General features: G+C 41.1%; 2 protein-coding genes across 2 annotated transcripts in view; one reads left to right on the forward strand and one right to left on the reverse strand.

Annotated features, from left to right (window-relative positions):
- Positions 1 to 539, forward strand: part of GALNT2 (polypeptide N-acetylgalactosaminyltransferase 2) — a 122,738-nt gene extending 122,199 nt beyond the window's left edge. Inside the window, exon 17 of the transcript XR_004355851.1 lies at positions 336 to 539. The gene's annotated coding sequence lies outside the window, so the exon portion shown is untranslated. The remainder of the gene's footprint in view (positions 1 to 335) is intronic.
- PGBD5 (piggyBac transposable element derived 5) overlaps positions 1 to 15,565 on the reverse strand; it is a 73,188-nt gene that overhangs the window by 17,399 nt on the left and 40,224 nt on the right. Inside the window, exon 4 of the mRNA XM_032681665.1 lies at positions 5,034 to 5,214. Coding sequence (XP_032537556.1) covers positions 5,034 to 5,214 — 181 coding nt within the window. The remainder of the gene's footprint in view (positions 1 to 5,033; positions 5,215 to 15,565) is intronic.

Genomic DNA, 15,565 nt, shown 5'->3' on the forward strand with positions numbered 1-15,565 from the left:
ATCAATATAAAGGTGGGGGTTTTTTTTAATGTCTTCTGTTGCTGAGGTGTGCGAACAAGCAGGTCACATACCTGCAAACTTTGCCATTAACATAGCTAACTTTTAGAAAGCTTTCTTCTAGCCAATATTAAGATCTCCCTGCTCTGATAAGCGAGCCTGAGAAGCATTTCTTTAGCTGCCTAAAGTTTACGATTCACTGAAACGTGATACTTTCTCCAGCAGACTGCAATGGTATAAAACCAAGCTATAACTACATTATTGTGGTAGTTTCAAAACAGCAACAGCCACCTCTGAGAGCCCATAATAATTAATTGTAGCCTTTCCTTTTATTGTAGGAATAAGCCTGCAGAAAGCCTCCAGCAGACGTTTCACTCCTCATACAGAATAATGGGAACCACTTTCTCTCTCAGGAACACATTGTGTAACCTTCCTGCTGTATAGCCTAGAAAAGTGCAGCACTTCTGCAGATTTACTAGCAACTCTCATCGTGGATGACACCCTTAATCTGTAGAATTTTTTAAAACCACCCAGTTACTATGGCAATAGAAGCAATAAAAATTATGTCCATCTGGCTCAATGAAGTTTTTGTGTGTAATTAAATCAGAATCACAACAGGTATTTGCCACACACATGGGAGTCAGTGGAGACAGGTTGTCCTTCTCTGGACTTCTTAAACTGGAAGTGCAATATAAATGAATAAACCTAAGACAGTTTAGCAAAGAAGAGGAAATGTAGACGTAGTCACCAAAACTCATTCCCAGAGTCATCAGTCCCCAGAGAGCTTGTGCTGAAGCCTGTTTCACCCCTTCTTCACTAGTACCATTCACAAAGGACATCAGGCTAGAGCTAATTCTGGCAAAAATACACATTCTGCAATCATTTATTCTGCATGAAACACTGGGTCAAGTCAGAAGCTGGGGGGGCTGTTGTGGGGTGGAGAAATGACCTTGCTTTAGTCCATGTGCTGGAGTTGCAGGATCCTGCAAAGCTTGTGGGAATGCCATGGTCACCCAGAACGATAGCACTTGCAGCTTTGCCAACACTGGCCCCTCTGCAGGACAAAGCCAGCTGTTTCTCATGGTTCAGAATGTGCAAAAGGGACTTCCAGGAATCATTTGTTTAAGGGAAACATGGGACACAGGGCTTTAGGAGGTTCTGTCCTCTATAAAGAACACCACCAATGATTAGAGAGGGAAAAAGGGACATGCACTATGAATGAATGTCACAGTGAATAGCAGTGACAGCTGTCTGCTTGCAGAACAGAGAATCTGGGGCATTTCAGTGCAGGTTTCCAGTTCTATTTAGCAGCCAGAGAAAGAAATTCTTTGTACATCCCTTGAAAAACAAAAAAGAGGTCTATTCAGGTTTTTGATTTGGAAAAAGATCAAAGTGTTCTGCCTTATTTTCTGATGTTTTCTCAGTTCTTGGTATCTTCACAGATCTTACAATAATGTTCAGTGACATCTCTTTATATTACTAGGCACATTATTGTCTAGTGTGGTACAGTGAAGATGCTACACAGCAGGCTCTCAGTAAAGAACAGTGTTTTTATCATGTGGGGGCTAGGGTTAGGGAAAGTGAATGATAGTTAAGATTCCACAAAAGTTTTTATAGGATCACAGAATCCAATCGAGTAAAGCACAATTCAGGTTGAAAAGCAACTTGGGAGGTCTCTAGTCCCATCCCCTGTCAGAGCAGGGTCAGCTCTGAGGCCAGACAGCACTGTTCAGGGCTTTATGTTTTCTGGGCTTGAAAACCTCCAAGGACAGAGACTGCACAACCTGTCTGGACATCCTGCTTCACTGCCCTCAGTTAAAACCTTGCATCTAGCCTGAACATCTTTCGTTTCAGCCTGTGTCTGTTGGTTTTTGTCCTTCCACAATGCACCACTGTAAAGAGCCAGCTCTGTTCTCTCAATAGAGTAGCATAAGGCTGCTGTTGCATTCCCACAAAGCCCCTTCCAAACCTGAACAAGAACAGTTCCCTCCCCACAGCAGAGCCTGTAGTACAGCCCGTGGTCAGGTTGGTGGCCCTGTGCTGAACTTACTCCGGTTTATCAATGCCTTTCTTCTGCTGGGGGGCATGTTGTCCAAAATCATAGGAGACAATAATCAGCTCCCTCGATCTATAGGCTACACTCCTGTTAACAGAGCCCGGGACAGTGTTGGACAACTTTGCTGCCAGGGCATGCTGATGACTCATGTTCAGTTCACTAGCTACCAAGACCCCAGATTCTTTTTCATCAAGAATTTTGAGAGAAACTAATATAGTTTTAGTGGGTGATTCTTTCTAGATTTTCCAGAATTCCCTTTAGTTCCCTTAAACTTTTATGTTCCCAGAAAGTTTATAGCTTCCAAGCATGAGCTTATTTAAATCTTCCCCTATTTCTCTGTTGACAGTCACGAGAAAAAGCCACAGAAACCCCAAACAATAAAGCACTTAAGATAATATCTTTTTTTTTTTCAGTTCTCCATGAGATCTTTCTACTGCTGATCCTGCTTTAGCCCAGAAACTAAATTTTCTTTAACAAAAAAAGTAAATTCATCAGTTTAAGAATGGGTCTTGAACTGTCATGAGCACCTGAGCATAGCTGCTTTTCAACAGGCTCTCATGACACATCTTGGTCACGGTGTGGCCCTTTTCAGATTTAGATGGCTAAGCCACCTACCAGAAAACCCCAACATTCACTTACTCTGATAGATCAGGAGAGATCTCTCTGTACAGTCCAGGCTTCTTTGCTTGCCTCTTCCCAAGTGTCCTGCCAATGCAGTAGAATCCCAGCAACTGCTGGCAATACACTATCTGCTTTGTAGAGAGTCAATAAACACCCTCTCCTCCAAGGCTCTTACTGACTTCATCACAGCTTGGCATGTCAAGCATCTCACCTCTCCCAGTGTCTCACAGTCTTTCCAGTTCAACATCCCCCTGCAAAGCCTCTGAGCTAGCCCCTTGTAACTCCTGGTAAATGCAGACAATCCCATCACCTTATTACATAGAAATGCTTTGTTCCCCATGATCTTCTTGATATAGGAGTGCCATGCTATTTTGCAAAGTCAATAAACCTGCTGTCTTACTGTTAACCCCCCACCCACCTCATAACTTCACCCCTAGGAAGGTGATAGTACTAGATCTGAAATTTAATTTTGGAGGTAGCTGTCAAAGATCATAAAGTCTTATGAAGCTATATAACAAATCATGAACCAAACTAAAATCTCAGTATTGCATTAGCATATTTGATCAGATAGTAAGTAAAAATTACATGCTTTAAAAAGAGACTACTGAATTTGTTACCCGCTAGAAATCATTAATTTGAATGATCCGGGCAGTGTAAAGCCCATGAATAATTCAAGCCTGTGAACAATTTGAATTATCTGCAAGTAATAAACACTCAGCTGGTTTAGTAGCCATGCATCTTTTTCACCAGGGCTACAGATCAACTGGATCACACCAGATTGTCTTTATCCTTCCCTAGCTGAGCATAAAGGATGCAACTCAACAATCAAGTTTTTGTCTGTCAGTCTTTGTATTTAAACCTTAAAATTTAATCTCAGGTACTAGAAGCATGTGTGTTATTCTCTCCATTTTTTTAAACCCACATTTTGCATCATTGATTTAGTAGTTTTAAAAATGTAATGCTTATAATCAGCTGTAAAAAACTATTTACTAAAGATCAGTCTCTGCTCAGAGGAAAAACTCCAGTGCGCTACAAATATGCTTGACTTCTTTCCCATTTGGCTGTTTGCAGCCTTTGGGAAACCATGGCTCTTTTACAAGAATATGCAGGTATTCCACTGTACTCAGTGAGCTTTCAGCTTACCTAAAACAATGTAGGAGCTAAGCCCTGCGTGGAACTCAACAGAGACAGCCCTCAGTGCCAGCACAGTCTGAAGTGCTCAACTACAGCACTGGTGCAGCTCACTGATGTTCTCATTTTAAATAAGAATCAACATATTGTCTCAATTCCCAGACCTTCCCCCTGCTTTGGGCCATGTTTCATTAATATAATGGTTTGCGTGAGTTTCATTTTCTGCAATGCCAAAAGCAAAACTTGGACATCAGTGGTGTGTTGAAACAGCAAACGGCCTTGCTGTGATGCATATTGGCAGCCTCCAGCCTTACTGCTATGAAGGGCCTATTCTACACATCACACCAACTCTGTAAGGTCATGATGACCAAAGAACAAGCCAAGAGTTACATGGAATGACTTATAAGTGACTGGCAAGAGTGTAGTTCTGTAATTTAAGGGGAGTCACAAGTCCTCAGCATTGCTGAAAGTAAAGTAACATGTGGCTTTTCCACGTCCAAGGTGAGGGGGGATTTGACATAAAGGATGACCTGGGATTACTCTGCACTATCATGAAACTTGCTGGGAGAGACATCATTCCACTGGCAGGTGTGCTTTTGCTAATGTAGAGTTTATTATGCTTCCAAAACTAAAAGCTGTCCTACCGAGGTATGTTGATACCATCAAAAAAACCCCAAAACCAAAAAAAAAAACAAACACAAAACTCCAAACAAACAAACAAAACCCCAAACAAACAAACCCCCAGTTTTCTAGGGCTTTTGCAGTGGCACAGAATATCATCTAGAGAAGTTATATCTCCAACAGATATTAAACCAACAAAGACTTCTAAGGTACATCCCTAAGGATTCATCCCACCCATAGTCTTTCACAACGGGAACAGAAAAATCACAAGCAGATAGGAGATCTCCTGAAAAGTCCCCCAGGTCATATAGATTTGACCTCCCATTTCTAAGGCAAAGGACAAGAGCAAGGGCTTTAAATAATCTTATTTAAAATGTGTTTTATATCCTCATTTTGAAGACTTAAGGCATAAGACTTAAAGAACAACTTAGAAAGTCCTCTGTATAGTACCTTCTGATGAATGAGAACATTTCTTAGTGATGAACAACTTACCTATACAAGGAATCAAAATATCAGTGAAGACTTTAGAAAGTTTTAGGAAGTTTTTTTTGGCAGGAGGTATCTAGGTCTGTCACCATTAAAACCCAGTCAGTCACCCAATACACACCTTGCTTCTCAAATTCTTCAAAGAGATTCAGGCTGGTAATGCTTGGGCCTGTGAAGATGATGTAGTTCTTCCCAGAGGCGTTCTGACAAAGGCTTTTAGCCACCATACTGTGAAGCTGCGGTTTGTTCTTTAAAGCATCCAGCCCATCGGCACCACTCCCTTCTTTGAGATGGACATAAATCTTAAATAAGAAATGGTAAGAAAAGTCAGAAGGTTATAAGGAATCCAGAGAGAGCAGATGCAACTTATACAGCTCTATGTGAGACAAGCTGAACATCAAGGCAGCAGACACTTTTTATAAAATGCTGATTAAAGTCCCTTTCAAGGGGCTGTTGCTTTAAAACCACCTCGGGTTAGCTGGCACAGTTACCAATAAATACAGCATCCTTCACCTCATCTTAAGGACTTCCTGAGGCTCCTCTCACTGTTGCGCAGTTTGAAAATTGTTTACTTGGCAGGAAAAGACTCCAGTCATAATTGAGATTATGTGTTGTACTGAATCTGTGTAGACTTCAATGCTGTCAGCAAAAGGAGAGCATAGGAACTTCAATTTCACGAAAGGCCAGTACAAGATGACCAGAAGGAAATGGCCCATTACCTTCACCGCATTAATATTCAGATTTATTTCCCATTGGCAGCAACTGTCAGGCTGTGATGAAAGTGTGTCTGCACCCCCATAAATGAGAGGAGCCAGCTAAACACATACCCAACCAGCCAGAACATCATCATCAAACTCTCCAGGCACAGTGCTAGTTCTTAGATCCTTTACTTAGATCATGATTTGGAGACAACCCACCAAAACAGACTGAACCAGAGGCTGGGTACAGCACAATACACTGTGGTTAGTAGGGAAATGCCTGTCTCGCAGCAGGCTGCAGGAGCTTTAGTGCATACCCTGCTACAGTCAGTCCACAGGGCTATGCATTTCAAGAGCTGTCACCATCAGCTGTAGGTGGACACACATGTTTGTGTTGGAGTGCAGGAACACTGACCCCTTAGTAATGCAACTATAATTAACCAAACAAAGTCCCAACAACTGAAAGAGCACTGAAGTCAAGCTATTGCTTTATTAGTACCAGAGACCCCTCCAGGAGAGGAGTCTCCTGCGTTGCCATGCAGAGGGAGAAAATGTGTAACCCTTCCTTTGTATACAAATTTGTACACATTTGTACTCCCATTCTATTTCAATGACAGTATTTTACAAGTATAACTTTTACCAAAGTTCAACACCCAAAAAAGCCAACTAGGCATCTAACCTTCATCTTATTCTGAGAGTCAGCAAAAATAACCTGCTGGAAAGAAAAATGAGAAGAAGCAGACACTGCTCAGTCACTCAAACAGTACTCTAACACCATGGAACTTGGAAAGATTTAAAAAACACGAATGCAAATTTTCTGAAAAAACTGCACAGGCCTGCCTTCGTGACTTTGGCTCTGAAGTACTCAAAAGTTTTATGAATTCCAGAAAATTTTACCTGTCAGAGAAAAAGCTGAAACTTGTTCAGTATTCAGGGGCAGGAAAAAGGAATTTTGCCTTGTTTTTTGGAGTGATGTATCCAAAATTGCTAAATTTGTTTGAAACTTCAACCATGCAAAGCATGAAGCATTGCTTTCCTGTATAGTCTATTTCTCTTACACACACCCTGTTATAAATGAAAGTTCATTGCAATGCTCAGAGAACAAAAATGTTCATGTTTGCAGTAGTGGTCCCAGGAATTTGCAACTCAATGATCTTAGAGAAGAATAAAATTCAATTAAACAGCTTCTCCCTATTTTAGATGGTGCATCTCCCAGCACTGACATTCTATATATATTTTATGTAATATTCCCTAGCAATTCATGCATTGTGGAATAGAATTCATCAGAGTCTGTTACGTATGAAATCTCTGAGAAATGAGACATAATTTGTATTTTGAAGGTACTGACATGCTAAAGAACAAAGTTGGTGCAAGGACAAATGTGCACTAATTCCAAAAACAAACAGAGTATGTATTAAAAGGAAGTCTTAAATACACAGTGCTTAAAAAAAAAAAAATTAAATCCCCTTTTTGATAGAAACAGCTTCCGGATGAGGACAAAGGCAGAAATGTTTGTAGACTCCCTGATCCTGCTCCACTTACTTTTGAAAGCTGTCAAATTTGTGTGTTCCCCAATTCTAAGGCTGAGGACTAGCTAATTATGATAAGTCATTTAGGTTATTAATCAGGGATTCAGAGAGCAGCTTAACAGTGGAATGCATTCAAAGGGCAGATTGTTCCAAATTTACAGCGAAAGTGTTACATGATTACTGGCAACAAAATTAAGATTAAGGTACTAGTACGTCAGCACAGAGACCACACATCAAACTCTTAAAATCTACAGACAAGGCAGTGAAGACAGAAGATGTGGACAATTAGTTTTGACCTTGGATTAGCAATTGAACTGAAAACAAAGCAGGAATCTCTCTAAGTCTATAAAAGTGTCCTACACCTTACCTCCCCTAATCCAGTAAGTCTTAGCCAACCAGGAATTTCTGCTGCACCATGCTCACTCCATGTTCCTTATAGAGTGTTGTCCCTCTAAGGGATGAGACAGTCTTCTGGCACTGCTGGTGTGCCAACTGGTCCCTCACTGTATGTGTCTGCAAGCAGCTACTTTAAAGAGCATGCCCACCATGCAACTGTCCACTGAGGTGCCCCTATTTTCATAGTAGGATGCTACAAGGTTTTGTTAGCAGAATTCTCTGTGCACCTGGCTGTGATTCTCATCTCCCTTCACTCTGTTCACCTCCCCAGTGCCCTTTACTCAAACATCCATACACACTGCTAAAACCTTCCCTCTTTCTTCGATGTTAAATATACTTCTTTCTTTCTCCTTGGGCACTTACTTGCCTATCCAACAACAACCTTTGTTCTTGGCACAGTATTTCTTGTTTTGGAGAAGCATCATTCAAAGCTTTATCATGTCCAGCTCTATTGGGAAGACGGATGACAGCAGCACAATGTTGGAAGGCATAAAAGCTGCTGTGAAACAGTGACTGGGTACAGACAACTGACAAAGGCATAGCTTCAATTATCTTTGCAAATGCCTAAGATCCCATATGGCCTTTACTTTCACCTCTCCCTGTCCTCTCATCCAGATTATTTCATTCTACCTCCCACAGCTTTCCCTCCTTTTCTGTAATACATTAGTAGTATTTAAGAATCAGCAGTCTGCAGAAAAAGCACAAATTGCCAGAAATTGACTACAAGACCTTCACAGTCACAGGCAGAAGCTGCTCCTCAAAAATGTTTGTTAAACCATTAACTAGACTTTCTGGTTTGCCCTGGGACAGCGTTAGAGCTTTATGCCCTTTCCATGTGCACCAATAGCAATATATCATCGGAAGTACAGGCTGAACAACTCTTGCTGGATAACAGATGGAGATTCTGGCAGCCAATATCTTCTGCTTCTGCAGGTGACAGTCAAAGCAATTCTTCTTGAATATCTGCAGAGATCTCTTTCACTGTGTATCTTCTTCTAGGGGCTACCAATCCATTTTATCTACAGCACCAAATGGGATAACTTCTATAAATGCGACATCATACATCTTAGGAGGCAGCTACAGGTTGAAGATCTTTAACCTGCAGTACTGGGACAGAAATGGAGCTTTATCTAGTCATCCCTCAACTATTTGTTTCTTATCAGAACAACAACATGGTCAATTCTATCACGTCTCTATCTATGGCAGCCCTACGGCACCAGACACATTCAATCCAATATGTTTTCATCATCCTCATGTGGAAGGTTCGTAAGGTCTCACGGAGACAGAGTAAAATACTGAGCACTTAGGAACAAAAGCTGCATCTTGACTGCTCATTTAAGAGAATGTGCCCTAGAAACTAAAATATTAGTGATTCTGCTCATATTCAAAGTTCAGATGGCATACTGAAAGCACTTGTGAATAGCACATTCCAAATATTCCACCTTCATACATAATTGAAGCACCCCAGGGTACAATTCTCAAATGAAATAGATGGCATTTGGAAGAAAAAAAAGGGCAGAGGTAGTAATAAACAGAAGGAAGACTTTGAAAGCTACATTGTGCAAAAATATCTCACAAAGGGCAGATCCTAAACAACCACAAAACAGAAAGATGACACAATTATAAAAGCAAGAGAACAAAGAAAAGCAGTCACACTTTTTGGATCCTAAATAGCTATCAAAAAAAACCTTTATTTTTTTCTATAGACTTCACAGCCAAATACACAACTGTTAATTACTAGCACTACTTTCTAGATCCTGCCTCACTCCGTTTTCCCCTCTCATTCTAAACCTCATCTCTAACGGCTGCCATTACCAACACTGCTGGGAGATTCTCCCCTCCAGTCTCACCCTAAACCTGCTGCAGTTCATATTTCCCCCTTCTTTAATCATCTCTACCCAGACAGCTCTTAGGTCTAGCAGTTGTTGGTACCAGTAATGGTGCTCTACCAAGACCATATATTTTCATTTTTTTGAGTCTCTCTTCATTCTGTTCCTACTATTCTAAAGACTACTTTCAAAATAGTATGCAAGAGAGACATAGTTTTCCCAATCTGTTCCCAGCTAGCTCTTGGTGTTCCTTAAAAGCTCTTTCCTTGGTCCCCTTCTTTTCTCCCTCTGCATCCTATTTTGAATTATTTCAATCTGCATGAATGTAAAAATCCAGCTAATATCTTTGTGCTGAGGACTGACAAATGTCTGTTTTGCCCGCACATGTTCTTCAAAGTTTTTAAAAAGATCTTAGTGAGACTGGCAAAAAGATGCTGGTAGAGTTAACAATGCAAGTCCAGTATGGCTTAAGGCCATGACATCCCTCTTCCATGTTATTTCCTTACCACTGAGGGCACTACAACATCTTACCTGTATGGCAGACCAACAACCCATAGATCACCAAACACAGATTTCTCTCTGTACCTTCTCCCAGGCAGCCACATCTAGGTCAGGCAGATTCATTATTACGAATATAATAATTTCCTGTTCTTCCAAATACCTAAGAACTGACTGGCTCTCCTCTCAATTACTGCAATCATCCTTCTTTTCGTTGGCCCTGCTGAAATGTATCTTGACATCCAGACAGTGCTCTGCCCCTCAAATCACTTGCCTAACCCTTTGCTTCAACCACATCAGCCTTCCACCAGTTCCCTCTTCTTTGCAGCATTAAATGAAAATGGGGCTGAAAAATAGAGACAAGCCTTTACGGTTTAGGGTTCCCTATTGAGCTCCTCCTATACCTTGTCAGTATACTGATTCCTGCCCACATCTGCCCCATGAAGCCAGGCATCCAACCAGTAATGTCAAAGAAGCCCATATTTGCCTCTTTCCATGCTGCCCTTCTCCTGCCTGGTTGGAAATCACCACTAACCTTGGCAGAGCTCTTTCCTCTTGATCTTCAAAATCTTTCCTATAAAGCATGCAATCCCCACCAGGCAACTGCTAATCAATGCATTGGTCCTGCTGCTTCTTAATGCTGCTTTTCCGGGCTCCTTCCATGTAACTGGCAGCCCAGCTCAGGTCCATGGTTGAGGCTTCACTCTGGTGCCACAGAATTACACAACACTGACTCAGTTTTTCTAAGAAAATTACTGCTGAGCTGTGAGAAGGTGTGTGAGGAGATGTGAGAAGTGAAGCAAGTAAAGTAAAGTATAAACTATCAGAAGTGCTGTTACTGTTGAGAGGATAACACATAGTAGCTCAAGGAGGAATATACTTACATAAAAAGGGCGTAAAGTCTTAAGATACAACCAGTAGATGACAAATCAGTAACATCAAGGACCCAGCTCATTTCCAAGGAGGAGCAACAAGGCTGATGACTACCTGGCCCATGCAGGCTCATTGGGAGTAGGATATATACTGGTGCCTAGCAGTGCGTTAGTCCCAACTCTGCTGTATGCATTAGCCAAGAAATACTGATGCACTCAGCCTGCTTCCAGAGTTCTCTGGGCAGCCAAAATGTATCTGAACTAAAGTGATTTGCTGTGGGAAGCTTAAGCTTCCATCTTGCACTTAGATACTAAACTTGCTAGGGCAGGGATCATCTTTTTGTTCTGCTTACAGCACCCAGCACAAAGGGATAGGATCCATGAGGGGCATTCCTATGGCGTACAGAAGAGTAGGAGGCTCTGGTGCTTTTAGCCTCCTTCCCCAGGCAGAGTTGCACTGAGTGAGAAGAGCTGCAGAAAGGACACAACTACACAGGCAGTTTTATTGCCATAAACTCCAAGCACCTCAAACAGGAACTGAAAAATAACCTTCATTCCCAGCTGAAAATAGACACTAGGACTGCATGTAAACTCTGTGAGAGACCTTTGCATTAGGTCACATTTAGATGTTTGGTTTCCCCATTCATCTAGAAACATGGTAAGATTGTAAACTCCAAAAAACGAATAGAACTGGCCCATCATACATCTGCAAAACTACCTTCCCACTTAAAACTGGTTATCAAGAGGATAATTGACTTTTCACTGAGATCAGGATTCTCAGATGCTGATGATACAGAACGACATGCAATAAAAAGCCAGAGCCTGGTGGGTGCCAGAGGAAGAAAGCAGATAGGATTTTCCAGCTAACAGTGACTGACAAATGAAGGCAATCAGATTTTCTGGGATCCCCTTCCAGCCAAAGCCTGACCTTGAGAACCTCCTCAAAGTAGCTGCTACATCTGTGTGTTCCAGGTGCAACTGTTCCAGCAATAGAGAAACTATCAGTACACTGTTTAAAGAAATGCAAGGGCTCAGACTAATCTCTAAACAGAACTTAAATAGGCTGAAACACTGCCATTTCTGAGCAGCTTTATTAAAAAAATACACAGATGGTTAACTCTCCTGCAACTCTGACCTTGAAAACAAAACTCACTCCAGGTTTATTTACCTCTCCCTTTCCCATTGACTAAATACACTTACGTGGTGTATTGGGAAATTATAAATTCTTTGGGGCACAATCTCAGTTTCTCTAAATTCTGGAAGTAAATTCTTACTCTGTAAAATCAACAAGGTTACAAAGTATTCAAACTGATTGTACTTACCCTGTCTGAAATGAACTATAGCATTTATTATAAAAGCATGGTGTTTTCATTGTTTGGGGTTTTTTTGCTGCAACTGAGAACTCTGCCACTGATCTGTGGAGTTACCTTAAACATCTCCCTTTACTGAGACTGCTGTTCTTTGGTGAGAGAACCCTTTCTTACCCTGTCAGGCAAGGGCCACCCTGATCCAAGTTTCACTCTTTAAACATAGCTATCATGCAAGTCACTGATCCTTCAGGAACATGGAAAGACTCAAGCTGCAGATACACAGTACTTTTCCTTAATCTGTTCTGACTCATCACTTCTTCAGGGTAAGCAGTGGAATATGGAAATTCAGTCCCAGCACAAGGACCTGAAGGACTTCATAAATCTGAGCAACATATTTCACAAGGATATTAGTGAAAATTAAATGCATTATTGCAAGAATTTTCTGCCAGGGAATAAAAGCAAGTTCAGAGCCCATATACATGGGGGCAGGGAAGGGGGTGTGGAAAGGGAAAAGTGTACAGTACAGCCTCAGAGAATAAAATTCATCTCAATGAATAGAGAAGGATATACACATCCATAAAGTAATTTCTTTCTCACCACGATATCAGTTTTTTTAAGCTAATAATTACGTTGATGAGCTAATTCCATTACCGCCTATCACAGTAATTAATATTGCCTGACTGTCGCTTTGCAGTGCTCTCTACCATCTACACACTGCCTTCCATTTTGTTGATTGATGGCTCTTTGGGTCAGGAACTGTCTTAGGGTTACATTTGTGCTAAGTGTCTGTGGTTCAGGATGAGGCAGTATGGGAATAGGCTTGTTCTGCCTGACTCTCCATGGGGTTCAGTGCTGAGGTTCACCAGCATCCTGTGCTTCCTTCTCCTGCAAAATAATCAGAAAACCTTCTTGTGCAAGAGGAGCTATGCAAGGACTAGGCATCCCTTAGTAACAGTTACTCTTAACCACACTCATTCCTTTTGAGTCACACAAAAAATGCAAAGAGAGAGCACAGTGTGCCCTAAAAAGGACAAGGTAACTAGCCCTGACTAGATATTTGGCCGCTCACTTCATCATTTTTTGATGAGCAATATTACTAGATATAAAATGAAAAAGATTCTTACAAATCATATTTATGAACATCTTTTACAAGCAAGAGTTCCAGATTTTGAGAGAAAGAGAGAAATAAAAACTGACAAAAACCTGACACAACTGGAGTTTTGATTTAAATAGGATGACTTACTCAGCAAATGCTCTAAGAAAGAAAGACTTCTTAGGTACTGCAACCATTTAAACTGCAATCAAGACATAAAAATATTGGTTTGAAAAGTGTCTTAGTGGTAAGTAAAGAAATATAAGTGCTAACCAGTATATAGGGAAATAGATTGGAGGGAAACAAGGAAAGCAAAGAGAAGATGGAGCAGAGAGGGACACCTGAGGTCTTGCAAGCTGAGTTTGTTGTTCTCATTGAAGTAGAAGGAAAGAAATAAAAAGGCCCAAGCCCTCTCCCGCAGCAGCAGCTGCTGACAACTTGATGTCCAGTATCAAGGGCAGGTGAAAAAGGCAACAGTATCAGGGCAGTTTTGCCATCTACTTTTCCAAAGTCAGCTCTCCTGGAACCCTTTCGAACCCTCTGAAAGGTTTTGTTCATGTTCCCAACTGCAGTAGACGTACATTTACATTGTCTGAATGATGTGTCCTTCCTGCATGTTCCCACTTGGCCAGCTGACCGTGAAAAGATACTCAGCAACAAAGCTATTCACTGCAACAAGATGCTTTGCTTGAGAAATTCCAAAGCAGAGATATGGTCTGAAATTGTGCACCCATCTTAAAACAGAGACTTAACTGTCAGAGTGGAGTCAGGTTACCTGTACTACAGAAAAGTAGTCTAATATATATACATTATTTGCATTATGCATATATAAGTTTACACACCTTGCTATATCCACAAGCAGCACTTGGGTTTTATGCCACTTCTGTTCCATGTATGGTTTATTGGGCTGGATTTTTAACCAAACACCATTTGCTTAAAAAAGTAAAGGATGAGTCATTAAACAGAAGTATTTACTCACACTCAAAAACATGATTCAGTTTTGTTCATGAGAATTAGCAGAAAGAGGAATTTGGGGAATCAAACAGCTGAAATTCCTGACATCAACAACTGACTTGTGAGCTGCCAACCAGAGTTCACAGAGTAGCTCAGCATATGGCTTCAAAACACTGATAACCATTTTACATTAGCAAAACAGACCAACAAACCCTTTTCATCGTAGGAAAAGCAGAACACTGGGAAAACTAGGATGTCTCCTCAAATGGAGATTTCTTTAACATCAGGCTTATCAATCAGGTTCAGAGGACCTTGTTTTTGGCCAGGAGCATCATAGACCTCTTGAGGTTCCTTCCATTCCTGAGAACCACTCATAAGTAGTTCAATTCTCTCGTCTGCTTGGGTGTCTCACTTTATTATAGATATATATTATTCAGACTTTTGAAACTGCATTGGCCTGATTTCTGAAGTATTGATAGTCCTATTTTATCTTGAATGAAAGGACCCCAGTGTCACCATGTGGAAACAATGAGGGAGGGAATTCCTCCAGGCAGTATAACAGAATTTCTGCATATTTCCAAGTGGGTCCTGTAAGGTTTTTGTAACAGCAGACAGGTGCTCGACCAGTCAGTCCTTAACTAACAGGCAAATAGTCTTTCCTTCATGATGACAGCTTCACAAGAGATGAAGGGGAGGCTGTGCACACAAAGGGGAAAACATTGGATTTTCTACCAGTTTAGAGCAATTCTCTCCATATGTTAAACACAGTGAAAAACCCCCTCTGTTTCAATACTGTAAATAAACCAAACAACCATCAAATAAGTGGTTTGGATTCTGCAAGATCCCTCGTCGGTGTGACACAAAAATGAACATAGTATTTCCAGCATATAAAGTTGAAGATGCTCATCCTTCCCAGACTAGGTTTTTCCATTTAGCATGAATGTTCCTGTTCCCATCTATTCTTTTTCACCCTTCTCTAAGGTCCCTTTCACCCAATCATTTTAGCATATTGATAATGACAGCCAAGTCATGGAATGGAAATAGAAGGCAGCTGGTAAGATAATCCTGGACATCATCCGGATGCAAGTGAAGCGTGCGTATCTAATTCATTAAGGGAACAGGAGAATTAGGGTGGTGCTGAGCATCTATTCTGTCTAATTTTGCATTCCAATAATTTACTCTCTCAATAGACAGGATGGGAGGTGCAACATAATTATAGCTCAGAATCCGAAACGTCTGGCATATCTGAAGACTCATTAGTTTGGTGGCAGTTGGCTGGGGGGTGCACGGCAAGAGAGATGGGCAAACTTTGTGCTCGCTATACCCAATATGCTTCAGTAATAAACTGTGTGTGGGACTAGTGGAGTTCTCCTTGGGGATCAAAAACACTGCCTCTGTATAGAAAATGACTTTCCAAGAGCCTTGAGAGCAGAAACTTTAAAGGATGCTTCACAAGGTGAGTCCATTTTGTATC

Source organism: Chiroxiphia lanceolata, chromosome 3, assembly GCF_009829145.1.
Source record: "Chiroxiphia lanceolata isolate bChiLan1 chromosome 3, bChiLan1.pri, whole genome shotgun sequence".
Classification (NCBI taxonomy): Eukaryota; Metazoa; Chordata; class Aves; order Passeriformes; family Pipridae; genus Chiroxiphia; species Chiroxiphia lanceolata.